General features: G+C 56.9%; 2 protein-coding genes across 3 annotated transcripts in view; one reads left to right on the plus strand and one right to left on the minus strand.

The window, feature by feature from the left end:
* The window catches only part of NBEAL2 (neurobeachin like 2), a 37,160-nt gene extending 25,959 nt beyond the window's left edge, over window positions 1–11,201 (minus strand). Inside the window, exons 1-12 of one of the 2 annotated variants that reach the window (XM_069859109.1) lie at window positions 11,117–11,201; window positions 6,579–6,667; window positions 5,494–5,658; window positions 4,948–5,029; window positions 4,738–4,859; window positions 4,566–4,648; window positions 3,159–3,244; window positions 1,752–2,037; window positions 1,574–1,680; window positions 1,036–1,119; window positions 850–933; window positions 652–750 (exon numbers count right to left, since the gene is read on the minus strand). In XM_069859109.1, coding sequence (XP_069715210.1) covers window positions 652–750; window positions 850–933; window positions 1,036–1,119; window positions 1,574–1,680; window positions 1,752–2,037; window positions 3,159–3,244; window positions 4,566–4,648; window positions 4,738–4,859; window positions 4,948–5,029; window positions 5,494–5,658; window positions 6,579–6,667; window positions 11,117–11,167 — 1,338 coding nt within the window. In that variant the 5' untranslated portion in view covers window positions 11,168–11,201. Of the gene's footprint in view, window positions 1–651; window positions 751–849; window positions 934–1,035; window positions 1,120–1,573; window positions 1,681–1,751; window positions 2,038–3,158; window positions 3,245–4,565; window positions 4,649–4,737; window positions 4,860–4,947; window positions 5,030–5,493; window positions 5,659–6,578; window positions 6,671–11,116 lie in introns of both variants that reach the window. The other variant, XM_069859108.1, reaches the window with a different exon arrangement.
* A 243-nt stretch (window positions 11,202–11,444) lies between these two features.
* CCDC12 (coiled-coil domain containing 12) overlaps window positions 11,445–26,858 on the plus strand; it is a 39,409-nt gene continuing 23,995 nt past the window's right edge. Inside the window, exon 1 of the mRNA XM_069860061.1 lies at window positions 11,445–11,618. Coding sequence (XP_069716162.1) covers window positions 11,445–11,618 — 174 coding nt within the window. The remainder of the gene's footprint in view (window positions 11,619–26,858) is intronic.

A 26,858-nucleotide genomic window follows, 5' to 3' on the forward strand; every position in this document is an offset into this window, starting at 1 on the left:
CATCAAGCACCTTGGAGACCCCCACGCATCAAGCACCTTGGAGACCTTCATCCACCAAAAGCCTTGGAGACTCTTGTGCATCAAGCATATCGGAGACCTTCATCCACCAATGGTCTTGGAGACCCTTGTGCATCAAGCATATCAGAGACCTTCATCCATCAAGGGTCTTGGAGACCCCCATGGACCAAGCACCTTGGAGACCCAACGCATCAAGCACCTTGGAGACCCACCCCCACATCAAGCATCTTGGAGACCCCAAGTTTCAAGCACCTTGGAGACCCCCATGGATCAAGCACCTTGGAGACTCCACACATCAAGCACCTTGGAGACCCCCACGCATCAAGCACCTTGGAGACCCCCACGCATCAAGCACCTTGGAGATGCCCCCATGGATCAAGGGTTTAGGAGATGCTGGCCCATCCAGCAGTACCAGAGCAACCAGGACCACATCAGAAAGGGTTCAAAGCCCCACAAAGGGGACCGTGACTCCAACCCCTAGGTGGCCTCAGCCCTCCTTGGGAAGAAGCTGATGGGATGCTAGGGGTGGAGAAGACTCCAGGTCCAGAAATGTGTCTGCTAAGGGCCAAGTCTCACCACGAACGACCAGCCCCGAGGGTTTGTTTGATGTGGAGGAGAAAGGGACGTGCTCACCATGTTGAGGAGCTCCTGCAGCAGGCGCTGGGTGGGCTGACCTTGGCTCCTCAAGACCTCGTAGAGGTGGGCGTAGCCGATGCGTTCCTTGAAGACCTCCTGGAAGCAGCCAGGCACGTGGGACCCACCTCGAAGCGTGGAAACCCCCAACCCCGTCCACTTTCGGGGTGTCCCCACCCCTCCTGGTCCACCACCCACCTTGGCTGAAGGAGAGTTGCTCATGATGGCCGTGAGCACCCCGATGGCGTGGACCGCGATGGCATCGGAGCTGCTGTCCAAGACCTACGGGGACATGAGGGTGGTGGGTCCACCAAGCCAGGCTTGGGGGGGGGACACATCCCACCGCATCTGGAGGTCTGGTTATGAGGTGGCCCCACAAGATACCTGCTGGAGTCCATCTCTGGCTGGTGGTCGCGTGAGAAGCTCCTCCTGGGCTTTGTGCTCCTCCCGTGAGCTGCCAAGGTAGAGCTGTGGGACACAGGGTGGACATCAGCCCCGGAGATGGGGTGGTTGGAAGAAGAAAGGGGGTTCCAGAAGGTCTCCAGGCCTGGAGATGCGGTGGTTGGAAGAAGGAAGGGGGTTCCAGAAGGTCTCCAGCCCCGGAGATGGGATGGTTGGAAGAGGGAAGGGGATTCCAGAAGGTCTCCAGCCCCAGAGATGGGGTGGTTGGAAGAGGGAAGGGGGTTCCAGAAGGTCTCCAGCCCCGGAGATGGGGTGGTTGGAAGAGGGAAGGGGGTTCCAGAAGGTCTCCAGCTCCAGAGATGGGGTGGTTGGAAGAAGGGAGGGGGTTTCAGAAGGTCTCCACCGCAGGGATAGGTTTGCACCTCAGCTGCCCCATCAGGGCCTTGTTCAGAGCCACCAGGAAGGGTGAGGGTGGACACGAGGGGGTCCAAGCCAAGAGGGGACACCAGCGTGGTGGTACCTTGCTGTTTTGGAGGAGTCGGATGATGTGCTCGAAGCAGTTGTTGCTGAGAAAGACGGCTTGGAGGACCGGCCGATCCTCACAGCTCAGCATGGCCGGGATGGCGTCTATGGGGAGGTGGAGAAGCTTAGTACCCATCCCACGTCCCCACCACCATCCCCAAAGGTCAACCACCTACCCAGCATGAGGACACGGAGGGCGATGAGGCCACCAGCTGCTTCTGGAGCCAAGGAGGCGATGGGGAGGTCCGAATTGAGGACCCTGAAGTAACCATCCAGGAGGACACGCAACGGCACGGGGCCAGCGCCGGGACTAGTGCCGTGCAGCACGTGGACCACGGCCACCACGCTGCGGAGCACCAGCTCCAGCAAGCCGGGGACTGGAGAAGATCGTCCACCTCCTCGTCGCAGCATCTCCAGCAGCAGCTCCACCGCGGCCGGCGTGATGGCCAGCAGCGCGTTGGGCTGTGGGGGTGACATGGGATTTTAGGGAATTGTTGAGGTTGGAGAAGACCTCGAAGATCATCCAGGCCAACCATCAGCCCAACAGCACCGTGGCTACTCAACCAGGTCCCCAAGGGCCATGTCTACACACTTTTTGAACCCCTCCAGGGATGGAGACTCCACCACCTCCCTGGGCCTCTGCCACGGCCCAAGAACCCTTTCCATGAAGAACATTTTCTTGATGTCTAATCTAAACCTGCCCTGGTGCAGCTTGAGGCCACCTCCTCTCATCCCACCCCTTGTTCCTGGGGAGAAGAGCCCAGCTCCCACCTCACCACAACCTCCTCTCCAGGAGCTGCAGAGAGCGAGGAGGTCTCCCCTCAGCCTCCTCTTCTCCAGGCTAACCAGCCCCAGGGCCCTCAGCTGCTCCTCACAACCCTTGTTCTCCAGCCCCTCCCCAGCTCCATTCCCTTCTCCAGACGTTCTCCAGCCCCTCAAGGTCTTTCTTGGAGTGAGGGACCCAAAACTGACCCCAGGATTCGAGCTGTGGCCTCACCAGCACCGATTCCAGGGGGACAATCCCTTCCCTGTCCTGCTGGCCACCCCAGGGCTGCTCCAAGCCAGGATGCTGGTGGCCTCCTTGGCCACCTGGGCCACCGCTGCCTCATGTTCATCCACTATCAACCAACCCCCCAGGTCCTTCTCCTCCAGCCGCTCTTCCCCAAGCCTGGAGCTGCCCGGGGTTGTTGTGTCCCAAGTGCAGGACCCAGCACTGAGCCTGGTGGAACCTCATTCCGTTGTTCTCAACCAAGGGCTCCAACCTCTCCAGATCCCTCGACGGAGCCTCCCTGCCCTCCAGCAGATCAACCCTCCCACCCAGCTTGGCGTCATCTCCAAACTGACCGAGGGAGCTCTCGCTCCCTTCATCCAGAGCGGAACCATCAACCACCAGCTCCACCTCAACCTTCTCTTTAATTCCATCATTTCTTTCAAGCCAAAACCTTAAATTTAGGGCCGGAATTTGCGACGTGATTTTAAAGAGTTTTAAATTCCAGCGTTTCTCGCGCTTGGAATAAATAAAACTTTGGGGTTCGGATGACGATGACGCCAAGTTCCTCCCCATCTCCAATTCCCAACTCTACCTTGGATCCGGAGAGGACGGCACCAAAAAGATGGACAAGTCGGAGCTGGAGGGTTTCGGGGAGCTGCTCTCCGGCTTGGAAACTCTCTACGAGGACGAGGAGGAAAAGATGAAATTTAAGGAGGAAACGGTAGCAAAAAATAGGGTTAAAAATGCCTTTTTCTACCCAAAACTCAGCCCCGTGCGGCCGCTGGAGCTGCTGCTGATGGAAGAGTTGAAGATGCTCCAAATTTTGACTCTTGTTGCAACAGGGGAGGGTTTTTTGTCTGAAAAGTGGGGTCTTAATCAAAAATAGAGTTGGGGATTTACGAGCGGTTGGGTTCGTTGGGAGTTTTCGGTGGTTTCTGCAACGTCTTTGCCTCAGAGAAGGGATTTTTGGGGCTTCCCCAGAAAAAAAATCCCCTTTTCATTGATTTCTGGAGGGTCTTCAGGTCATGATGGACTTCAGCCGCGCTTCAGGATCCTGTGTTTGACCTGGAATCACATCCTGGGGCAGGGGTAGGATCCTCGAGTTGTCTTCAAACCTGCTCCTCAATCCTACACGTCCCCACGGATCCTATAGGAGCTCTCAGGTCCCATCCCCACATCACAGCATCTTCTCCCCACCCCTGGATGCTCAACGAGCTCATGGATCCCATAGAATCATAGAGGCTGGAAAAGGCCTCCAGGACCATCCAAGTCCAACCATCAGCCCAACGCCACCGTGGCTACTCAACCCGTGGCCCCAGGTGCCACATCTACACATCTTTTGAACATCTCCAGGGGTGGAGACTCCACCACCGCTCTGGGCTTCACCACTTTTTCAGTGAAGAAATTCTTCTTAATATCCAATCTAACCTTCTCCTGGTGCAACTTGAGGCCATCTCCTCTCATCCCACCCCTTGTTCCTTGGGAGAAGAGCCCAGCTCCCACCTCACCACAACCTCCTCTCCAGGAGCTGCAGAGAGCGAGGAGGTCTCCTCCTCAGCCTCCTCTTCTCCAGGCTAAACAGCCCCAGGTCCCTCAGCTGCTCCTCACAACCCTTGTTCTCCAGCCCCTCCCCAGCTCCGTTCCCTTCTCCAGACGTTCTCCAGCCCCTCAAGGTCTTTCTTGGAGTGAGGGACCCAAATCTGACCCCAGGATTCGAGCTGTGGCCTCACCAATGAGTCCAGGGGGACAATCCCTGTGCTTCTCCTGGTGGCCACGCCATTTCTGATCCAAGCCAGGATGCTGGTGGCCTTCTTGGCCACCTGGGCCACTGCTGCCTCGTGTCCATCCACTGTCAACCAACCCCTCCAGGTCCTTCTCCTCCAGGCAGCTTTCCAGCCCCTCTTTTCTAACCCTGGATCTCCACACGTGTCCCCAGATGCTGTTGCCGCAGCCCAAGCCCATCAACGCTGGAGACGGTGGAGCTGGAAGCCCCTTTTACCTTGGAAGAAGGCACCGAACTCCGGTGGCAAAGGCGCTGGAGCAAACTTGTATTTACTCTTCTCCTTCGCGCTGATGACCTCCCTGGAGATAAAGAAAAGAGGAGTGACGTTGAGAGGGGGGCCAAGAAGAAGGCTGGAGGTTCTGGGCTGCAAGGTGAGGTCCTCCCTCACCCCCTCAGCTGCCGCCGCCACGTCTGGTAGGGATCGAAGAGGCACTCGCAGAGGTGGAGGGCGTGGAGCATCGTGCTCTCCAGCTGCGTCCTGCTCCGCTCGTCCTCCTGGATCCTCTTCAGCTGATGGAGAAACGGAGTAGGATTCACCCGCGCGTCCAAACCAAAAAAACCCACCCCTCTCCTTTGGTTGAGCAGCTTCCAAACTCACCTGGTTGGTGCAGACCCGCAGAAGCTTCAGAACTTCCAGGATGAAGCCGGGGGCTTTGTCCGCTTGGATGTTCTCCAGGTTCCTGCAAGGAAATGCATCAAATTGATGTATTTATGGGGCGTTGATGCACCGTGGGGCGTGACGGCATCACGGGGACGGTTCTTGTGTCCTGCTGGTTCTTGTTTGCAGATGACACCAAGCTGCGTGGAAGGGTTGATCTCCTGGGGGTTCTGCAGAGGGACCTGGAAAGGGTGGATCCAAACGATGAGAACAACGGGATGAGGTTCCACCAGGCTCAGTGCTGGGTCCCGGACTTGGGACGCAACCCCGTGAAGCTCCAGACTTGGAGAAGAGCGGCTGGAAAGCTGCCTGGAGGAGAAGGACCTCAGGGTGTTGGTTGAACGTGAGCCCAGCAGTGGAACTGGATGATCTTCAAGGTCCCTTCCAACCCAACCCATTCTATGATTCATTCCGTGTTGGGCTGATCCTGCAGTGCCAGGAGGACCTAAAACCGCTGGAGAACCTGGGAGGGTGGTGGTCACCCACCTGCAGATGATGATGAAGAACTTGAGGAGGAGCAGTGCTTGTCCCAAGCTGGTTCCACCACCCTCTTCTCGTGGGAGCTGGACCACGCATTGTCCCAACCGTTGGCTCAGCACCTGCAGAACTTCCCGCGGCAGCACCAGGATCTCAGACAACGACTCTTCTGGTCTGTGACGGGGATAAAAAGAGGGGACAGGATGTGACCATCCACCGCGTGACACCAGAAGGATGAGGTGGCATCTAGAGGGACCTGGACGAGGCAGAGAAGTGGGGCTGGGAGAACCTCATGAGGTTCAACAAGGCCAAGTTCAAGGTCCTACAGCCGGGGTGGGGCAAGCCACAATGTCAATCCAGGCTGGGGGGACAAACATGATGGGGAGCAGCCCCGAGGAGAAGGACTTGGGGGGCTGGGGGTGGAGAAGCTCAACATGAGATGGCAACGTGCGCTCCCAGCCCAGAAACCAACCACGTCCTGGGCTGCACCCAAAGCCGTGGGACCAGCAGGGAGGGAGGGGATTGTCCCCTCTGCTCCTCTCTGGGGAGACCCAACCTGGAGTCCTGGCTCCAGTTCTGGAGCCCTCAACGCAAGAAGGAGATGGAGCTGTTGGAACGGGACCAGAGGAGGCCACGGAGATGATCTGAGGGCTGGAGAACCTCTACTATGAGGACAGGCTGAGAGTTGGGCTTGTTCAGCCTGGAGAAGAGAAGGCTCCAGGGAGACCTTAGAGCAGCTTCCGGGATTGAAAGGACCTCCAGGAAACCTGGGGAGGTGTTGCCCAGAGAAGCGGTGGCTGCCCCATCCCTGGAGGTGTTGAAGGCCACGTTGGATGGAGCTTGGATCACCCTGATGCAGTGGGAGGTGTCCCTGCCCATGGCAGGAGGTGGAACTGGATGTTCTTCAAGCTCCTTTCCAACCCAACCCATTCTCTGGTTCCTCCCACCAGCAAATCCCACCTCAAGCTCAAGACCAGATGGTTACAAACCATGGAGAGTAGATGAGCCACCAGCACGGTGACCCCCAGATTTAGCTGTGGGTGTCACCTCACCCCATGGAGTGTCCCCCCAAGGATGCTGGGGGTGCTCCTCACCTTCTGGGTTCCAGCGAGGGCAGGGCGATGATCTTCTCAAAGTTCATAACAAAGGCTTCCAGCCATTGCTGCAGGTAGGAGAGGTCCTTCTGCTAGAGCGAGAAGAGGGCTGGAGCTGCTGGCCCATCAGATCCCACAGTGACCACCACCACCCCAGAGGTACGAGCCAACCAGCAAGCAGACTGGTCAAGCCTTCCCACCCCAGGAGCCCTTGGAGCACCTTGGGGTCACCTGCGTTCCTCTCCACCTCAAGGTGTCACCTTGGGGTGACCAACGACCCTGAGAACCTCACGAAGCACCTTGAGGTCACCCATGTCCCTCAGCACCAACTGGGGCACCTTGGGGTCACCCATGTCCCTCAGCACCAACTGGGGCACCTTGAGGTCACTCCCACCCCTGAGTTCCCCAATACAGAAGCTTGGGGTGACCCCTGTCCCCATGAAGGTCCTTGGGGTCACCCACACCCCTGAGCACCCAAGGTAGAACCTTGGGGTGACCCCTGTCCCCATGCACCCCAACACAGCACCGTGGGGTCACCATGTTCCTCCACACATCAAGGTGTCACCTGGGGGTGACCAACGACCCTGAGAACCTCACACAGCACCTTGGGGTCACCCACACCTCTGAGCTCCCTGATACAGAACCTTGGGGTGACCCATGTCCCCATGAAGCACCTTGGGGTCACCCACGTTCCTCCACACCTCAAGGTGCCACCTGGGGGTGACCAACGACCCTGAGACCCTCGTGCAGCACCTTGGGGTCACCCACCCCCCACGGCACCCAAGGTAGGTCCTTGAGGTGTCCCCAAGCCCCACACTGCACCCCCGTGAGGTGTCCCTCAGCCCACGCGGGGTCCACCCCCTCCTTGAGGACATCCCGTTCCTCATGGTGACCCCCATCTCCAACTCCCTGGGGACACGGGGAGCCCCAATTCCCACCCCACCCCCCCTGGTTCAACAGAGAGGACCTCAAGAGGACCTCTTGCCACCACCTCCCCCATCACCCCACCCCCCCACAGCATCCGGAGGAGGTGACAACTTGATGTCCCCTCCACGTCCCCTCCACCCCAGACCCCCTGCTACCTCCTCGGGTGGGTGACCACCTCCATCCATCACCTCGGTGGGTCACGAAGCCGGGACGGGTTGGGACCTTCTGTCCTCCCCACCCCACCCCAACCTCGTCCCCCCCCGCTTCTCGCCGCCGCCTCGCTCTGCTCTTGTGCAAAAGCCACCAGAGAAACCACCCTCAACATCAGGAAATGCCAAGTCACTCGCGCCCCAACGGCGTTTCCTCTCCTCCACCGCGGGCTTGGCCCGCTGGGGTGTCTCCTGGTTGTCCTCCGAGCCCCCCGCGCCCACCCCACCGCTCTGGGAGTCGCCGGAGCCGCAGGGAAGGTGGTGCTGGTGGTGATGGAGCACGTAGGGTGAAGGACATCACCATCCCAACCTGCTGGGTTCCAAACACCAGGAGAAGCGGATGGTGCCGAACCCAATCGTGGTGTCACCTCCACCAAACGTTGGAGGGTAACGAGTTTGTGGGTTCTCAGCGTCCCTCCTCCCCACATGAGGTCCCCCCTCGCAGCCACCCGGAGCAGGTGACCCATTCCCATGAGAAGATCTCGGCCGTGGCCGCCTCCACCGGTGCCCGTCCCAGCCGGTTGCCGGCTGGCAGAGCCTGTTTGGTGGCTTCTGGGCTCGGCCGGCGCGGAGCCAGCTGGGAAGGTTGTGCCGGCACCTCCAGCCCTCCCCAGCACGTTGGAGAAGTTGAGATCCTCCAACAAGCGATGGTGGCATCTCCCAGCCCTTGGGTTCCATGAGGTGACACCAAGGGTCCTGGGACACCACCTGGATTCCTGCCCCGTGGTGCCGGCTGGGAAGGTTGTGCCGGCACCTCCAGCCCTCCCCGGCACGTTGGAGAACTTGAGATCCTTCAAAAAGTGCTGGTGGCATCTCCCGGCCCTTGGGTTCCATGAGGTGACACCAAGGGTCCTTGGACACCACCTGGATTCCTGCCACCTGGCCTCCTCCCCCACGAGAACGTGACTGGAACCATCTCAACCATGACATGGTCACACTATGGGACATCCTTTGGGACAACCTTGTCCCCTGCCAGCTCTGCCCTATTTGGAAGCCACCAGAGATAACACAGAGCTCCAAAGTTCATCTGGTCTCACCAGCCAGGGATGAGGATGATGGTGGGGACAGTGCCACCAAGGTGACACTCAAACAGGTGCCACCACCCGGGTTCAAGAGCCAAACGAAGCCTGGTGGTGGGACCATAAAAGGTTGACGCATCCTGGTGACCGTGTCCTCACCAGGTCCTCGGGGACATCACCAATGTGGTTTGGCAGCGTGACCCGGCCGAGGAGGTGACACCGAGGACACCTCCTGGTGTCTCTCAGAGGTGTTGTGGTCACCCTGCTCGGTGTGACACCGGGAAGAGACACATCCTGGTGGCTTGGTGCGTGTCCCCAGGCCGGAGAACATGGACTGGTGGTGACCATGGCCTCACCATGACATGGCACACGTCCTCCATATGACCATGGTCACCTCATAGCATGGTCCGTGTCCACCTCATAGCATGGTCCATGTCCCCATAGGACCATCTCCATCCCATAGCATGGTCCATGTCCACCTATGACCATGTCCACCCCATAGCATGGTCCATCCCCACCCCATAGCATGGTCCATGTCCTCATATGACCATCCCCACCTCATACCATGGTCCATATCCACTTCATAGCATGGTCCATGTGCTCATATGACCATGTCCACCCCATACCATGGTCCATGTCCACCTCATAGCATGGTCCATATCCTCATATGACCATGTCCACCCCATACCATGGTCCATATCCACTTCATAGCATGGTCTATGTGCTCATATGACCATGTCCACCCCATACCATGGTCCATGTCCACCTCATAGCATGGTCCATGTCCACCTATGACCATCCCCACCTCATAGCATGGTCCATGTCCACCTCATAGCATGGTCCATATCCTCATATGACCATGTCCACCCCATACCATGGTCCATATCCACTTCATAGCATGGTCCATGTCCATCTATGACCATCCCCACCCCATAGCATGGTCCATGTTCACCTCATAGCATGGTCCATACCTACATACGACGATCCCCACCCCATAGCATGGTCCGTGTCCACCTCCGACCATCCCCACCCCACAGCATGGTCCAACCCCTCGAGGAAGCCCCCCAAGACCTGTCCCACCAAAGCCGGTTCTCCTCACTGTCCCGCAGGTGGCATTTAGGGTCCTGTCCCACCTGTCCCCGTGGCCACCACCTCATAACTCCATCTCCAACTTCTGCTGGCAGCACCACCCAGCACCTGCTTCCACTATTTAACGATGGATTTAACGACCTAGGTTCATTCCAAGGTGGCCGCGTCCATCACCAAAGGGACCCCTCAGAGATGCTCCAAGGCCTGGTGCCACCACCGAGGAATCGGGGTGAGGTGGGGGGGTTCGTTTTGGGGGGGGCAGAAGGGCTGGTGGGTCCCATGGGGACGTCACACCAGGGTTGTCCTCATTCTGCTGCCCCTCAAGGTGGGACCATGGGGGGGAGGTCATGGATTTTGGGGGGGTCCAGGTGGGATGTGGTGCCTCCAAGATGGGAATAAGGGGGGGTTGATGGATTTTGGGGTGCAGTGGGGGGGGTCCAGGGGAGATGTGATGCCTCCAAGATGGGACCATGGGGGGTTCATGGATTTTGGGGTCCAGGTGGGCTGTGGTGCCTCCAAGACTGGAATAAGGGGGGGTTGATGGATTTTGGGGTGCAGTGGGGGGGGTCCAGATGGAATGTGCTGCCTCCAAGGTTGGAATAAGGGGGGGGTTGATGGATTTTGGGGTGCAGTGGGGGGTCCAAGGAGGATGTGGTGCCCCACAAGGTGGGACCATGGGGGCGTCATGGATTTTGGGGTGCAGTAGGGGGGTCCAGGTGGGATGTGGTGCCACCAAGGTTGGAATAAGGGGGGGGGTCACAGATTTTGGGGTGCAGTGGGGGGGTCCAGGGGAGATGTGATGCCTCCAAGATGGGACCATGGGGGGTTCATGGATTTTGGGGTCCAGGTGGGCTGTGGTGCCTCCAAGGTTGGAATAAGGGGGGGTTGATGGCTTTTGGGGTGCAGTGGGGGGGGTCCAAGGAGGATGTGGTGCCCCACAAGGTGGGACCATGGGGGGGTCACGGATTTTGGGGTGCAGTGGGGGGGGTCCAGGGGAGATGTGATGCCTCCAAGATGGGACCATGGGGGGTTCATGGATTTTGGGGTCCAGGTGGGCTGTGGTGCCACCAAGGTTGGAATAAGGGGGGGGTCACAGATTTTGGGGTGCAGTGGGGGGGTCCAGGTGGGATGTGGTGCCACCGAGGTTGGAATAAGGGGAGGTTGATGGCTTTTGGGGTGCAGCAGGTGGGTTAAGTGGGCTGTGCTGCCTCCAAGGTGGGACCACGGGGGGGGGGGGGGGGGTGTCACGGATTTTGGGGTGCAGTGGGGGGGTGGGGTCCGGAGCAAACCTCACCTTGGCAAAGTAGAGCATCCAAAGCTCGTAGAGCCGCTCCCGGGAAGCCATGCCGGGCCGGCACGGCTCGGTACGCCCGGCAGCTCCACCCCCCACCCCCCCCCCACCCCGACACCCCCCCAATCACGGTCCCTCCCCCAGGTATGGGGGGGGCGGTGATAGGGCCCCTCCCATTGTACCTGCTGCTCGGCGCTCGATGCGTTCTGTCTGCCCCCCCCCTCAATGTAGGCGCGGTGCGGAGCGATGCGCTCGGCGCTGGATGTATTATGTCTGCCCCCCCCCCCCCCCCCCAACCCTTCCCCGCCTTATAGCGTCGCCTTAGCGATCGATGCGCTCGGCGCTCGATGCGGGGAAGGGAGGAAGGAGAGCCAAGATGGCGGCGCCCAGCGGAGGGGGCGAGGCGGAGGAGGCGGCGGCGGGGGGCCCGGCCCTGGGGAGGCTGGAGGAGGAGGCGAAGCGGCGGAGGGAGAGGCTGCGGGCCCTGAGGCAGCGGACGTTGCAGGTGGGAGAGCGGTCGGGGCCGCGGGGAGAGGCGTGAAAGCGGAGGGAGCCACCGGGAGCGCCCAGGGAGGCGCGGGGAATCGAGCGCCGAGCGCATCGAGAGAGAGAGAGAGAAAGAGAGAGAGAAGGGGTTGGGGTGGAGGAGACCTCAAAGCTCCTCCAGTTCCACCCCTGGAGGGGGCAGGGACACCTCCCACTGGATCAGGGGCTCCAAGCTCCATCCAACGTGGCCTTCAATACCTCCAGGGATGGGGCAGCCACAACTTCTCCTCTTCCAGCCCCTCCCCACCCTCATGGGGAAGAATTTCCTCCTGGGGAACAGCCTCTCCTCAGTTCATCTGGAGGATTGGGGCCAGCTCTGGAATCCTCAGCAGGAGAAGGAGGAGATGGAGCTGTTGGAACGGGGCCAGAGGAGGCTCCAAGGATGAGGCGAGGGCTGGAGAACCTCCCGTCCGAGGACAGGCTGAGAGAGTTGGGATGTTCGGGAGAAGAGAAGGCTCCCAGGAGACCTTCTAGAGACCTTCCAGAACCTGAAGGGGCTCCAGGAAAGCTGGGGAGGGGCTGTTCCCAAAGGCTTGTGGGGATGGGACGAGGGGCAATGGGGACAAACTGGAGAGGGGCAGAGTGAGACTGGACAGGAGGAGGAATTTCTTCAGGAGGAAGGTGAGGAGACCCTGGAACAGGCTGCCCAGAGAAGCTGTGGCTGCTCCATCCCTGGAGGTGTTGAAGGCCACGTTGGATGGAGCTTGGAGCCCCTGCTCTAGTGGGAGATGTCCCTGCCTATCACAGGGAGTTGGAACTGGCTGATCTTGAAGGTCCCTTCCAACCCAACCCATTCTATGATTCTATGAGGTCTCACAAGAGAGGAATAAAGGGGCAGAATCACCTCTCTCTTGGGCGGCCACCTCTCCCTGTCCTCCCTGATCCAGAGCCCCTCCCCAGCTTTCCTGGAGCCCCTTTCAGCCCTGGAAGCTGCTCTGAGGTCTCCTTGCAGCCTTCTCTTCTCCAGGCTGAACAACCCCAACTCTCTCAGCCTGGCCTCGTGAATCACAGAATGGGTTGGGGTGGAAGAGACCTCCAAGTTTATTTAATTCCAACTCCCCACCGTGGGCAGGGACACCTCCCGCTGGACCAGGTTGCTCGAAGCTCCATCCAACCTTGCTTTGAGCACCTCCAGGGATGAGACATCCAGGACTCCTTTGAGCAACCTCTTCTAGTGAACCCATCTGAGAAGTTTTGTGATGAGTTGACACCTCACCCTTCAAAATTCCAGTTCTTTTGCTTGTCTGTCTTTGTTTTCTCTAGAAATAAAATAAATCGGTGGGTTTTCTTAGTGGAGGTGAAGTGAACTGGAGAAATGTGGTGATTGATATCTCAGCAGCACCTCCTGAGGAAGGTGGCTGCCTTCCAGCTTGTCTGGGCAGGTCCTGGTGTTGCTTAATTCTCCTCGTTTGGGCTGCTGAGGTGTCGCTCGCTCCGCTCCCCTTCTACCACGTCATCCTGAATCGGTTGATCCGTGTTAGTACGGTCCAGTAACGTGGGAAGATGTCCTGTCCCTCCCTTGAGGGACCTTCTCTTGGGGTTATTAATGGTCATCAGGACTTGGTTGAGCAGGTCAAGCATGTTCTCCTGGCTCTTTTGCCTTGAGTTGCTCGTTATGATCAGAGAGCTGAGCTTTCCGAGAGGGGAAAGTGGGCTACAACCCCTCATCTCGGCTTTCTGAGAGAAAAGTTCTTGAGAAGAAAAGCTTTCTGCAAAAGGAAAGCTCCTTCCTTTCTTCTCCACCCAGCAAATGTAGATTAAGTGGTTGTGGAGGACGTAGCACGAGGCGTGATGTTCTTGGCTGCTTTGTTGGTGTGTTCTTTGAAATCTGGAGGATCTGATGAGGCTCAAGCTCTTCTTCTCGTCCGCAAATAACGTCTCGAGCACCGCGCCAGCGTCTTTGTGGGGAATGGACTTCATTCCAGTTGGTGACAGGTCACGAGTGGTGTCTCCAGAGCTTAATGCTGGGATGAGTCTTTTTAACGTCTTGATCCATGACCCGGATGAGGGGATGGAGTGATGTCTCAGTCTGGTTGCAGATGACACCAAGCTGGGTGGAAAGGTTGATCTACTGGAGAGTGGGGAGTCTCTGCAGAGGGATCAGGGCTGGTTGGATCAATGGGTTGGGACCAACGGGATGAGGTTCCACCAGGCTCAGAGCTGGATCCTGCACTTAGGATACAACAAGCCTGTGCAGCTCCAGGCTTGGGGAAGAGCGGCTGGAAAGCTGCCTGGAGGAGAAGGACGTGGAGGGGTTGGTTGACAGCAGCTCAGCATGAGGCAGCAGTGGCCCAGGTGGCCAAGAAGGCCACCAGCATCCTGGCTTGGATCAGAAATGGCGTGGCCAGCAGGAGCAGGGAAGGGATTGTCCCCCTGGACTCGGTGCTGGTGAGGCCACAGCTCGAATCCTGGGGTCAGATTTGGGTCCCTCACTCCAAGAAAGACCTTGAGGGGCTGGAGAACGTCTGGAGAAGGGAACGGAGCTGGGGAGGGGCTGGAGAACAAGGGTTGTGAGGAGGAGCTGAGGGACCTGGGGCTGTTTAACCTGGAGAACAGGAGGCTGAGGGGAGACCTCATGGCTCTGTGCAGCTCCTGGAGAGGAGGTTGTGGTGAGATGGGTGCTGGGCTGGTCTCCCAGATAATGAGTGACAGGATGAGATGAAATTGTCTCAAGTTGCACCAGAGGACGTTCCGATTGGATAGTAGGAAGCAATTTTTTACTGGGAGAGCCGTGAAGCTGCCCAGGGCGGTGGTGGAGTCCCCATCACTGGAGAGGCTCAAAAAGCACGTGGCCGTGGCCCTTGGGGACACGGTTTGGTGGGCACGGTGGGGTTGGGCTGATGGTTGCCTGGAGGAGCTTAGAGGTGTTTTCCAACCTCTGTGTTGCTGTGATTCTCTGAGAGGAACGACTCGCCGTCCCTGATGGCTCCTGGTGGGATTCTCCAAGCCTTCCTGAATCTATTTAACCTCTTGGCTTTCAAGGCATCCGGAGAGTTCCACCGTTTCATGATGAGGCTTCCTCCTTGGGTTTGAAACCCGTTACGAGGACGTTGCCTTGGGTGTCTCTCACGGAGCCCTTGTGGGAACCACAAAATAATTGTCCTATGTTTGTGTTTATGAGTTCATAGCGCTCGGCTCCTCTTCTTGGTCCCTGCTGTGGCCTGGGAAGCTTCTCCCTGTTATGAAAACCTCTCTGAATCATCTCGGTGACTTTCCCTGGAGGTCAGGATGGATGCCCTTTGGCTGAGAAGGACCTGGGCTGCGTTCCTGGCTCAGGATGTGGCCCTGGGGAGGCCGCTCCTCGAATCCTGGGGTCAGTTCTGGGTCCCTCACTCCAAGAAAGACCTTGAGGGGCTGGAGAACGTCTGGAGAAGGGAACGGAGCTGGGGAGGGGCTGGAGAACAAGGGTTAGGAGGAGCAGCTGAGAGAGCTGGGGGGGTTCAGCCTGGAGAAGAGGAGGCTGAGGGGAGACCTCATTGCTCTCTGCAACTCCCTGAGAGGAGGTTGTGGAGAGGAGGGAGCTGGGCTCTTCTCCCAAGGGACAGGGGACAGGACGAGAGGGACCCCTAGAGGGGTTTAAGGGCCGGGTGGCCGAGGTGCTGAGGGACATGGGTCAGTGATTGATGGGGACGGTTGGACTCGATGATCTGGTGGGTCTCTTCCAACCTGGTGATTCTATGAGTCTCTGATTCCTGGCTTTGCAGATTTCCCATTGGGTTACTCTTGTCTCTAGTTTCACGTCGGCCACACGAGCCTGTCTTCGACCATCAGAGCTTGTCTCCTTTGCTCAGTGGCCACCAAGCCCTTTCCCCAGCAGCCGAGCTCCTCAGGAGCCTGGTTGCCGGGTGTGTGTCACCACAATGATTTCCACACCCCATGGGTGTTGCTTTGCATCTGGATTCCACCTGCTGTCTCATTTCTCAGCGAGGTGTGATCACGGCGGGGCCCTTGGGCGTGATCTCACCTGCAAACGTTGTCATCCAACCAGTCGGGTCTTTCCCAAGTCCTTTGTGGCGCTTGCGACAGCCCGAAGCCTGGTAGAAGGCGTTGGGGGTTGAAATCACAAAATGATCTGGGTTGGAAGGGACCTGTGGAGATGATCCAACCCAACCTCCCTTCTCTTTCCTTGGGTGGAAAAGTGGTTGGGTGGAGGGCCCAGAGAGTGGTGGGAGGTGGAGTTCCCTCCAGCTGGAGGCCAGTGACAAGTGGGGTCCCCAGGGCTCAGGGCTGGGTCCAGCCCTGCTCAGGGTCTTCATCAACGACCTGGATGGAGGCCTCGAGGGCCCCCTGAGCAAGTTTGGGGGTGACACTGAGCTGGGTGGGAGCTGGATCTGCTGGAGGGTCGGGTACCTACTTCTTCAGCACGAGGACAAAAGAGGAAAAGTGCGCAGAGAGGAAAAGGAAGAAACTGCTTCAAACCCTCTGCCCGTTGCCATGAAGATGCAAAAAAAGCTGTCAAGATTAACGAGCCTCGGGAAAATCAGATCTCATAAGCTTCTGGCTGGAATCATAGAATGGTTTGGGTTGGAAGGGACCTTAAAGTCCATCCAGTTCCACCTCACCTGCCATGGGCAGGGAGAACTTCCCCAGAAAGTGGTGGGGAAAGGGCAGAGGTGGATCCAAAGCTCCTCTCAACACTAATAGAATCACCGAATAGAATCATGGAACCTTTAAGGTTGGAAAAAAACCTCTAAGATCGAGTCCAGCCATCAGCCCAACCACCTTGCCTACCAAACCATGTCCTGAAGCGCCACATCTACATGGTTTCTTGACACCTCCAGGAACGAGGACTCCACCGCTGCCCTGGGCAGCCTCTGCCAGGGCTTCATCGCTCTGTCAGTGCAAAAAGTTTTCCTCATATCCAACCTAAACTTCCTCCGGCACAGCTTGAGGCCATTTCCTCTCATCCTCCTCCTTGTTCCTTGGGAGAAGAGCCCAACACCCACCTCGCCGCAACCTCCTTTCCAGGAGCTGCAGAGAGCCATGAGGTCTCCCCTCAGCCTCCTCTTCTCCAGACTTTTTGATCAGCACGAGTTTCCTTATCACGAATGGATCTCTGAGTGTTGAAGGCCACGTTGGATGGGGATTGAGCAACCTGATGCAGTGGGAAGATTTAGATGAGACATTAGGAAGATGTTCTTCACGATGTGGGTGGGGACGTTCTGGAACACGTTGCCCAGAGAAGTGGTGGCTGCCCCAACCTTGGAGGTCTTCAAGGCCGGGTTGGAAGGGGCTTGAAGCAACCTGATCCAGTGGGAGGGGGTTGGAACTGGATGATCTATAAGGTCCCTTCCAACCCAACCCATTCTCTCATTCTGAATGGGTTCAGCTTTCTCGGAGACCCAAGACCTCAGATGCAAGCTTTGATGCTCAAGGTGCTTGAGGACACAAGGCAGGAGGCACTGGCTGAAGGAGTTGACGCTACGGGGTGATTTTAAGGGGGTTGGAAGCAGGATGAACTTCAACACACGTCGCTCTGGAGCTCAACCTTCATCCAACTCCAAAGCAGGTAGATGGGAACGCGTCGGAGAACCGGTTTCAAGGGCAACCTGAAGACAAGCGTTTCATAAATACGAGTAACTGGAGTTAATTATCAACTGGCTCAGCAGAAAGCTGTGGTTGTGGAGATACGGTGAAGCCAGCAGCCTTCCAGCCCTTGAGGAGATCCCCAGGGGAAGATGGAGAGGGCCTCTTGGTCATGGAATGCAGGGCTAGGACAAGGGGGGGACAGTCTGAAGCTGAAAGTGAGGAGATTGAGATGAGATCTTAGGAAGAAACGTTTTCCTGCGAGGGTGGGGAGGCTCTGGAACAGGTTGCCCAGAGAAGGTGTTACTGCCCCATCCCTGGAGGTGTTGAAGGCCACGTTGGATGGAGCTTTGAGCAGCCTGGTCCAGTTGGAGGTGGACCACGACAAGGAGTCGGAACTGGATGGGTTTTGAGGTCCCTTCCAACCCAACCCGTGATTCTATGAATCCTACAAGAAAGGACTTGGAACACAAATCAAGTTTCCAATAGACAGGGATGTCCCTCAGAGGAGCCAGTGGTGATCAAGAGCCCCATCTGGTGACTTCTTCTCTAGGAGAACTTGCTAGGAGTTATCTAGGACTCACTTTATGCTCCAGATTGAACCTTCCACTAAGCAGACAAAGCTCTCAAAAGCTTCTGTCCCGTCTCTAGCCCAATTTGATGATCGAGGTGGCACAACCCAGCCAGGTGGCTTTAAGCAGATCCAGGAGACCTCGCTCTGCGATTTCGCTCCGAAACGTATAGTTAGGGGAGAATCCAAAACAGTTAAAATGAAGAAACGAAATCGAATCGTGCTGAGCTGAAGATTAAACAGGGCAGCAGTTTTTCTACAGCTAAAAAAAAAAAATAAAATAGAAGTCTTCCTGAGAAAGGCAAACGGAACATTTTAATCTGATTTTTTGACCATGAGGCAAGAAAAAAAAGATCCAGCAGATAATCGGGGCTTTATCACAGGATGCTGCGAGGGTGGATCACAGAATCAGAGAATCGTTTGGCTGGAAAAGGGCTTTGAAATCGAGTCCAACCGGACCTGTCCACTATGAAACCAGGTCCCTCAGCACCTCATCTGCCCAGCTTTTAAACATCTCCAAGGGTGGGGGCTCCACCACCTCCTCTGACAGGACCTGAGAACCTTTCTGGTGAAGAACTTTTCCCTGATGTCCAATCTGAACCTGCCCTGGTGCAGCTTGAGGCCATCTCCTCTTGTCCCATCACCTGTCACTTGGTAGGAGAGCCCAGCACCCACCTCACCACAACCTCCTCCAGGTCCCTCAGCTGCCTCTCGCAACCCTCTGTCACAACCTTTGTTCTCCAGCTCCATTCCCCTTCTCCGGGTGCCCCGGGGCCACCGTTCTCCTTCTCCGGGTGCCCCGGGGCCACCGTTCTCCTTCTCCGGGTGCCCCGGGGCCACCGTTCTCCTTCTCCGGGTGCCCCGGGGCCATCACCACACTCAACACTCAGCAGCTTCTCTGCTCATACTCGGTCATTTCGAAGATCAAAGTCCATTTTCCAACCCTTAAGCCCATAAACTCCTTCCTTGAGGAGCATCCTGCAACATCCAGTGGAAAGGACAAAGGAAAAGGTTCTCCCTGCTTCAGGATCTCAGAGTCTGGCACCGTCCACTATCTCAAACAAAACCCTTCGACTTGAAAAGCCCCGCGACGCCGCGTGACCTTTCGTGAGCAGAAGCTTGGTGGAGATTTCCTGTCCAACAATGAAAACACGAGCTCAGTGGAAGTTACGGAAGCAACAAGCTCCACAGAGACCTTGTTTTAAATGTCGAACACGAAAAGAAAGGATGTGATGGGACAAGGAGAAACTGGGTGTAGGAGGAGACCTTTTTTTGTCACCCTACTGAAAGGTTCTGTGTGAGCTCAGCTGTTACCAGCTCTCCAGGAACTGATTAGAGTCATAGAATCCTGGAATGTGTTGGAAGGGACCTCAACCCATCCGTTTCCAACCTCCTTGCTATGGGCAGGGACACCTCCCACTGGATCAGGGGCTCCAAGCTCCATCCAACGTGGCCTTCAACACCTCCAGGGATGGGGCAGCCACAGCTTCTCTGGGTAACCTGTTCCAGCTCCTCCCCACCCTCATGGGGAAGAAATTCCTCCTCCTGTCCAGTCTAACTCTGCCCCTCTCCAGTTTGTCCCCATTGTCCCTTGTCCCATCCCCACAAGCCTTTGGGAACAGCCCCTCCCCAGCTTTCCTGGAGCCCCTTCAGTTTCTGGAAGGTCACTTTAAGGTCTCCTTGGAGCCTTCTCCAGGCTGAACATCCCAACTCTCTCAGCCTGTCCTCGGACGGGAGGTTCTCCAGCCCTCGCATCATCCTTGGAGCCTCCTCTGGCCCCGTTCCAACAGCTCCATCTCCTTCTCCTGCTGAGGATTCCAGAGCTGGCCCCAACCCTCCAGCTGAGGTCTCCCCGAGAGGAGCAGAGGGGACAATCCCCTCCTTCACTCTGCTGGCCACGCTGCTTTTTGAACCCCACCAAGGGTGGAGACTCCACCACTGCCCCGGGCAGCCTCTGCTGGGGCTTCACCACTCTTCCAGGAAAGAAACATTTCCTAAAATCCAACCTAAACCTCCCCTAGCTCAGCCCAGCTCTTCCTTCTGCTCATTTGACCAAAACCTCAGGAGCTTTTCCTCCAAGACCATCCCACCTTCAGGCTGCGTTTGCGCGGGGAGGAAAACTCTCGCACCTCCTCCTTCTCTTTGTGTCGTGTCTCCTTCTCCGTGTCGTGCATCACGTTGGAAAGAATTCCCTTGGCTGCAGCCCAACCTTTTGTTTAACGCGGCTTTTTGCTTCGCGGCCAGGTCTCCTCCTTCCTCCTCCACGCCAGGAGAAGCAGGAGATGGAGGAAGGTCAGGGTGCTGCTCGTTTCCTTTACGCCGGAGCCCTTCGCCGCCTTTTCCTGCTGTTGCCCATGAGAAGGAACATTTATCCCTTCGGTTCCAAAGAGTCGCCCCATCTACAAAAACGCTGTGGGACTGGTATATAGTGTTACCTCCAGCTGGAGGCCAGTTCCAAGTGGGGTCCCCAGGGCTCAGGGCTGGGTCCAGCCCTGCTCAGGGTCTTCCTCAACGACCTGGATGGAGGCCTCGAGGGCCCCCTGAGCAAGTTTGGGGGTGACACTGAGCTGGGTGGGAGCTGGATCTGCTGGAGGGTCGGGAGGCTCCAAAGGGACCTGAACAGGCTGGATCCATGGGCTGAGACCAACGGGCTGAGGTTCCACCAGGAACTTGGGGCACAAGAACCCTGGGCAGCTCCAGCCTAGGAGAAGGCTGGCTGGAAAGGGCCTGGAGGAGAAGGACCTGGGGGGGTTGGTTGGACAGGAGCCAGCAGGGGCCCAGGGGGCCAAGAAGGCCAAGGGCATCTTGGCTTGGAGCAGAGCCGGCGTGGCCAGCAGGGCCAGAGAGGTTCTTCTCCCTCTGGATTTGATGCTGGTGAGGCCACAGCTCGAATCCTGGGGTCAGTGCTGGGTCCCTCACTCCAAGAAAGACCTTGAGGGGCTGGAGAACGTCTGGAGAAGGGAACGGAGCTGGGGAGGGGCTGGAGAACAAGGGTTGTGAGGAGCAGCTGAGGGACCTGGGGGGGTTCAGCCTGGAGAAGAGGAGGCTGAGGGGAGACCTCGTTGCTCTCTGCAACTCCCTGAGAGGAGGTTGTGGAGAGGAGGGAGCTGGGCTCTTCTCCCAAGGGACAGGGGACAGGACGAGAGGGAATGGCCTCAAGCTCCACCAGGGCAGGTTCAGGTTGGACATCAGGATGAATTTCTTCCTGGAAAGGGTGCTTGGTCCCTGTCGGAGGCTGCCCAGGGAGGGGGTTGAGTCCCCTTCCCTGGAGGGGTTGAAGGGCCGGGTGGCCGAGGTGCTGAGGGACATGGGTCAGTGGTTGATGGGGATGGTTGGACTCCGTGATCTGGTGGGTCTCTTCCAACCTGGTGAGTCTCTGATTCTCTGATTCAAAGCCACCCAAGCGTTTCTCCACGCACCGGCCGTGTGTGGCTGGGCGGCTTGGCTCGTTGCCGTCCTCAGATGGGTTTTTGCTTTAGTTTTTTCTTCTCGCAGGGCAAAGCTTTCCTGGAAGCCAAGCACCAAGCGGCTGAGCAAACAGTTGCTGTGGAAACGGAGCGTAGGAAAGTTATTACGAGGAGAAGAAAACGCACACTTAGGGCTACAAAGGCTTCATTTCTCTTCGGGTTTTATTAGGGAAGTAATAAAGTGGCGCGGCGGTGCTCCAACGGCTCGAGATGGAAACCTGCAGATAAAATGATTGTTCTTCCACCAGCGGCGCGCAAATCCGCGCCCGAGGGGTGGGCTTCTAACCTTGGGAAATGTCCCCTGAGCTCCTTGTCTGGGATGCAACCTCCTCAACGTCATTGGCTTTGAGACGAGAGGGTTTTTTCCAGAGCTGGTGGTGGTCTACGCGGGGTCTGGGGTGATGGGGGAGGTTGGTTGGAAAGAACCTGGGTATTAATTTGGATCGGGAGTTGAGTGGGTCTTGCACTTGAGTCGCAACAACCCCCAGCGGCGCTCTGGAAACCTGGCCAGTGGAAAAGGACCTTGGAGTGCTGATTGACAGTGGCTGAAGATGAGGCAGCAGTGGCTCAGGTGGCCAAGAAGGCCACCAGCATCCTGGCTTGGAGCAGTCCTGTGGTGGCAGCAGGAGCAGGGAAGGGGTTGTCCCCATGGGCTCCTCACTGGTGAGGCCACAGCTCGAATCCTGGTGTTAGTTTTGGGCCCCTCACTCCAAGAAAGACCTTGAGGAGCTGGAGAACGTCTGGAGAAGGGAATGGAGCTGGGGAGGGGCTGGAGAACAAGGGTTGTGAGGAGCAGCTGAGGGACCTGGGGTTGTTTAACCTGAAGAAGAGGAGGCTGAGGAGGAGACCTCATCACTTTCTGCAGCTCAAGAAAGGAGGTTGTGGTGAGGGGTGGGTGCTGGGCTCTTCTCCCAAGGAACAAGGGGTGGGATGAGAGGAGATGGCCTCAAGTTGCACCAGGGGAGGTTAGATTGGATATGAAGAAGAATGTCTTCACTCTAAGAATGGTGAAGCCCTGGCAGAGGCTGCCCAGGGCAGTGATGGAGTCTCCATCCCTGGAGGGGCTCAGATGGTGTGTGGCTGTGGCATGGTGGGGTTGGGCTGATGGTTGGACTTGGTGATCTTAGAGGTCTTCTCCAGCCATAATGATTCTATCAGTCTATGGAGATCTGCTGCTTTAAGGTCTCCTTGGAGCCTTCTTTTCTCCAGGCTGAACAACCCCCACTCTCAGCCTGTCCTCGTATGGGAGGTTCTCCAGCCCTCACACCATCTCCGTGGCCTCCTCTGGACTCGCTCCAACAGCTCCATCTCCTTCTCACGTTGGGTTTTCCATTTCTTCCAGTTTAAACCGTGCAAATCTGTTGGTTGTAACCAAGCCTCAAATTCCTGTCTGCTCATTCCCAGCTCCTCGCCATCATCCCTGGAAACAGCGACAGTCCCAGCTGTCTCCTCCATGTGTTGTTTGATGAGTTTTGTGTATAAGAGCCAAGTCAATCCAAGTGTTTTCCATTAGCTCTTGTGGCCAAGATGCCTCCAACGCTACCTGGGGGGAAGCAAGCCTGGTCCTTGCTCTCCTTCTGGTGAGCTGAAGTGAAACCAAACCAAAGCAGGTCAAAGCTGGTCAATGAGAAGCTCAACATGAGCTGGCAACGTGTGCTTGAAGCCCAGAAACCCCCGTGTCCTGGGCTGCATCCAGAGCAGCGTGGGCAGCAGGGAGGGAGGGGATTGTCCCCTCTGCTCCTCTCGGGGAGACCTCAGCTGGAGGGTTGGGGCCAGCTCTGGAATCCTCAGCAGGAGAAGGAGATGGAGCTGTTGGAACGGGGCCAGAGGAGGCTCCAAGGATGATGCGAGGGCTGGAGAACCTCCCGTCCGAGGACAGGCTGAGAGAGTTGGGATGTTCAGGAGAAGAGAAGGCTCCGAGGAGACCTTAGAGCAGCTTCCAGAACCTGAAGGGGCTCCAAGAAAGCTGAGGAAGAACTGTTCCCAAAGGCTTGTGGGGATGGGACGAGGGGCAATGGGGACAAACTGGAGAGGGGCAGAGTTAGACTGGACAGGAGGAGGAATTTCTTCACCGTGAGGGTGGGGAGGAGCTGGAACAGGTTGCCCAGAGAAGCTGTGGCTGCCCCATCCCTGGAGGTGTTGAAGGCCACGTTGGATGGGGCTTGGAGCCCCTGATCCAGTGGGAGGTGTCCCTGCCCATGGAAGAGGGGTCGGAACTTGATCTGGAAGGTCCCTCCAACCCAAACTAGTCGATAATTCTATGAAAACTAACCCAGCAGGAAAAAGGAAACACTTGGTCTCTGTCCTCTTTGACTCGTGGATCTGGTTAACCAGGAGCCCTTGTGGACGGGAGGGTGGCGAGGACGGCGACCAGAGCTTTGTTTAAGCTCCTGTGGCTGTAGGGTGGAGTTTAACAACCTTCTACCCCCCATCTGAGTTGATCCTGCCTGCACTGGTGTGTGTTTGACCCCGACGTGAACCGGTGCAGGAAGCTACCTGGCTTCTCTTTGGGTTTTATTGTTCTTTTCCTTTTGGTTGGTTTAATTTCTGTGGGAGGGCGAGACCTCGTAGTGGTTTCTCACGGGGTGGAGCAAGTGCTGGTGATGGGAAGGTGGGGATGGATGGAGGAACGATGGGGAGGCAGAGGGGGTCTCTGGGTTGCGGATCTACGAACTAGGAGAAGTCTGGCTGGAAAGCACCTGGAGGAGAAGGACCTGGGGGGGTTGGTTGAACAGGAGCCAGCAGGGGCCCAGGGGGCCAAGAAGGCCAAGGGCATCTTGGCTTGGAGCAGAGCCGGCGTGGCCAGCAGGGCCAGGGAGGTTCTTCTCCCTCTGGATTTGAGGCCCCATCCAACGTGGCCTTCAACACCTCCAGGGATGGGGCAGCCACAGCTTCTGTGGGCAACCTGTTCCAGTTCCTCCCCACCCTCATGGGGAAGAAATTCCTCCTCCTGTCCAGTCTAACTCTGCCCCTCTCCAGTTTGTCCCCATTGCCCCTCGTCCCATCCCCACAAGCCTTTGGGAACAGCCCCTCCCCAGCTTTCCTGGAGCCCCTTCAGTTTCTGGAAGGTCACTTTAAGGTCTCCTTGGAGCCTTCTCCAGGCTGAACATCCCAACTCTCTCAGCCTGTCCTCGTACGGGAGGTTCTCCAGCCCTCGCATCATCCTTGGAGCCTCCTCTGGCCCCGTCCCAACAGCTCCATCTCCTTCTCCTGCTGAGGATTCCAGAGCTGGCCCCAACCCTCCAGCTGAGCTCTCCCAGAGAGGAGCAGAGGGGCAGAAGCCCCTAGCCCTGATCCGGAGCTCCTCCCCAGCTTTGCTGGAGCTCCTTTCAGTCCTGGAAGGCTCCATCCTTCTGCCTGGGAGCATGAAGTCAAACAGAAGAGAAGCAAAAGGCGACTCCTCAGCAGGTGGTTGTGGTGCCACTTGGCCGCCTGGCGTTGCCTTCTAACGGGCTTTTTTGTTTGATTTTTGAAGAGGAAAAACAGACCTTTAGAAAACAGGTTAATCATCAGCTCCAAAACCGCCGAGTTCGATTTGTCTGGTGCCCAAGAGCGTTCGAAACCGCGATTGATGATTGTGAAACTCTTCTCTAGTTTCTCTAACTCTTTTAATATAAATACAGAATGGGAAGGAGTCACGCGTGGAGCTTCTTGGCTCCATCAAACCTTTAACCTTGAAGGTTTTGGGGTGGAAACACAGACCTGGTTGTAGGTTCTGCTTCTCTTTCTCTCGTTTTATTCGTGGAGAAATTAAACCAGTCATGTGTAGAGTTTAGGGTTGTTTCTGCTTTTATCCAAGAGCGACAGAAGTGACTCATTAACTCACTGGATCACCCAGCGAAGCCAACGAAGCCAGCGGTGGCAGAGGTTGCATAGGGAGGTGGTGGAGTCCCCATCCCTGGAGATGTTCAGATGTTCAGAGCCGGGTTAGTGGTGGACAGGGATGGTTGGACTCGATGAATTCCTAGGTCTTTTCCAACCAAACGATTCAGAGGGCTGGAGCGCCTTCCATACGAGGACGGGCTGAGGGAGTTGGGGTTGTTCAGCCTGGAGAAGAGGAGGCTCCAAGGAGACCTTGGAGTGACCTTCCAGTACTTGAAAGGGGCTCCAAGAAAGCTGGGGAGGGGCTGTTCCCAAAGGCTTGTGGTGATAGGATGAGGGGGAACGGAGATAAACTGGAGAGGGGCAGACTTAGACTGGACAGGAGGAGAATTTCTTCACCATGAGGGTGGGGAGGAACTGGAACAGGTTGCTAAGGGACGTTGTGGCTGCTCCATCCCTGGAGGTGTTGAAGGCCACGTTGGATGAGGTCTTGGGCAGCCTGATCTAGTGGAAAGCCCAACGCGAGTACTTCCATAGAATCATGGAATCATTGGGGTTGGAAAAGACCTTTGAGATCATTGAGGTCTGCAAACCCACCGCTGCCAAGCCCACCATGAAATCATGTTCTTTAACACCACATCTCCACATCTTTAAATCCCTTGGGGACGGTGACCCCACCGCTTCCCTGGGCATCTTCTTCCAGTGCTTGACAACCCTTTGGGTGAAGTGATCTTTCCTAATATCCATAGTAAACCTCCTCTGGTGCAGCTCGAGGCTTGAAAAAGAGGAATTGTCCCATCCTATCACTTGTTACTGTGGAGAAGAGCCCAGCACCCACCTCTCACCACAACCTCCTTTCTTGGAGCTGCAGAAAGCAATGAGACCTCCCCTCAGCCTTCTCATCTCCAGGCTAAACACCCCCAGGTTCCTCAACTGCTCCTCATAACCCTTGTTCTCAGACCCTACGAGGTCTCCATAGGCAGTTCCTTCAGGAAAAAAAATCGATGGGTTTGATCTCGAGGGAATTTTTGTGTCGCTGAGTTCCTGAGGAGGACAGGGACGTGTTGCGAGAAACATTCTCCAGTCCTTGCTCTCGAACAGCAGTGTTTGCAACCCAAACACTCGTGTTCTGAAGCTGCGATAACAGCGAGATTTAAATCGGAGTCGTCGTGGGTGACGTGAAAGGAAGAAATATTTGTCCTCGTTTGCTGCGTCCGCGGCACCGTTATTGAAAATAGGATTAAAAATACCTTTCCTTTTGGGAACGTGAGGTTCTTGGTTGGAGGCCTGGATATAAACCACGGTGGTTGATTTTCAAAGGTGGTTTTGTTCTTTGTGTTTGTTTCTTGAGGGAAGTCGCGCTGGTCGGGCTTTGATTTAACGATTTCCATAGTAACCGGCAAGGACTAAACCAGGATTAGGGCTTCGATAAGGAGAAACAGCAGGGACGCAGAAGCTGTGGCTCCTAAAAATCCTGTGTGGCTACAAAGAAGGACCTGGGGATGTTGGTTGGCAGCTGAACATGAGGCAACGGTGGCCGAGAAGGCCACCAGCAACCTGGCTTGGATCAGCCCTGGGGTGGCAGCAGGAGCAGGGAAGGGATTGTCCCCCTGGACTCGATGGTGGTGAAGCCACAGCTCAAATCCTGGGGTCAGTTCTGGGTCCCTCACTCCAAGAAAGACCTTGAGGGGCTGGAGAACGTCTGGAGAAGGGAACGGAGCTGGGGAAGGGTCTGGAGAACAAGGGTTGTGAGGAGCAGCTGAGAACCTGCGGCTGTTGATCGTGGAGAAGAGGAGGCTGAGGGGAGACCTCC

This window comes from Phaenicophaeus curvirostris, chromosome 6 (genome assembly GCF_032191515.1).
Source record: "Phaenicophaeus curvirostris isolate KB17595 chromosome 6, BPBGC_Pcur_1.0, whole genome shotgun sequence".
Taxonomy (NCBI): Eukaryota; Metazoa; Chordata; class Aves; order Cuculiformes; family Cuculidae; genus Phaenicophaeus; species Phaenicophaeus curvirostris.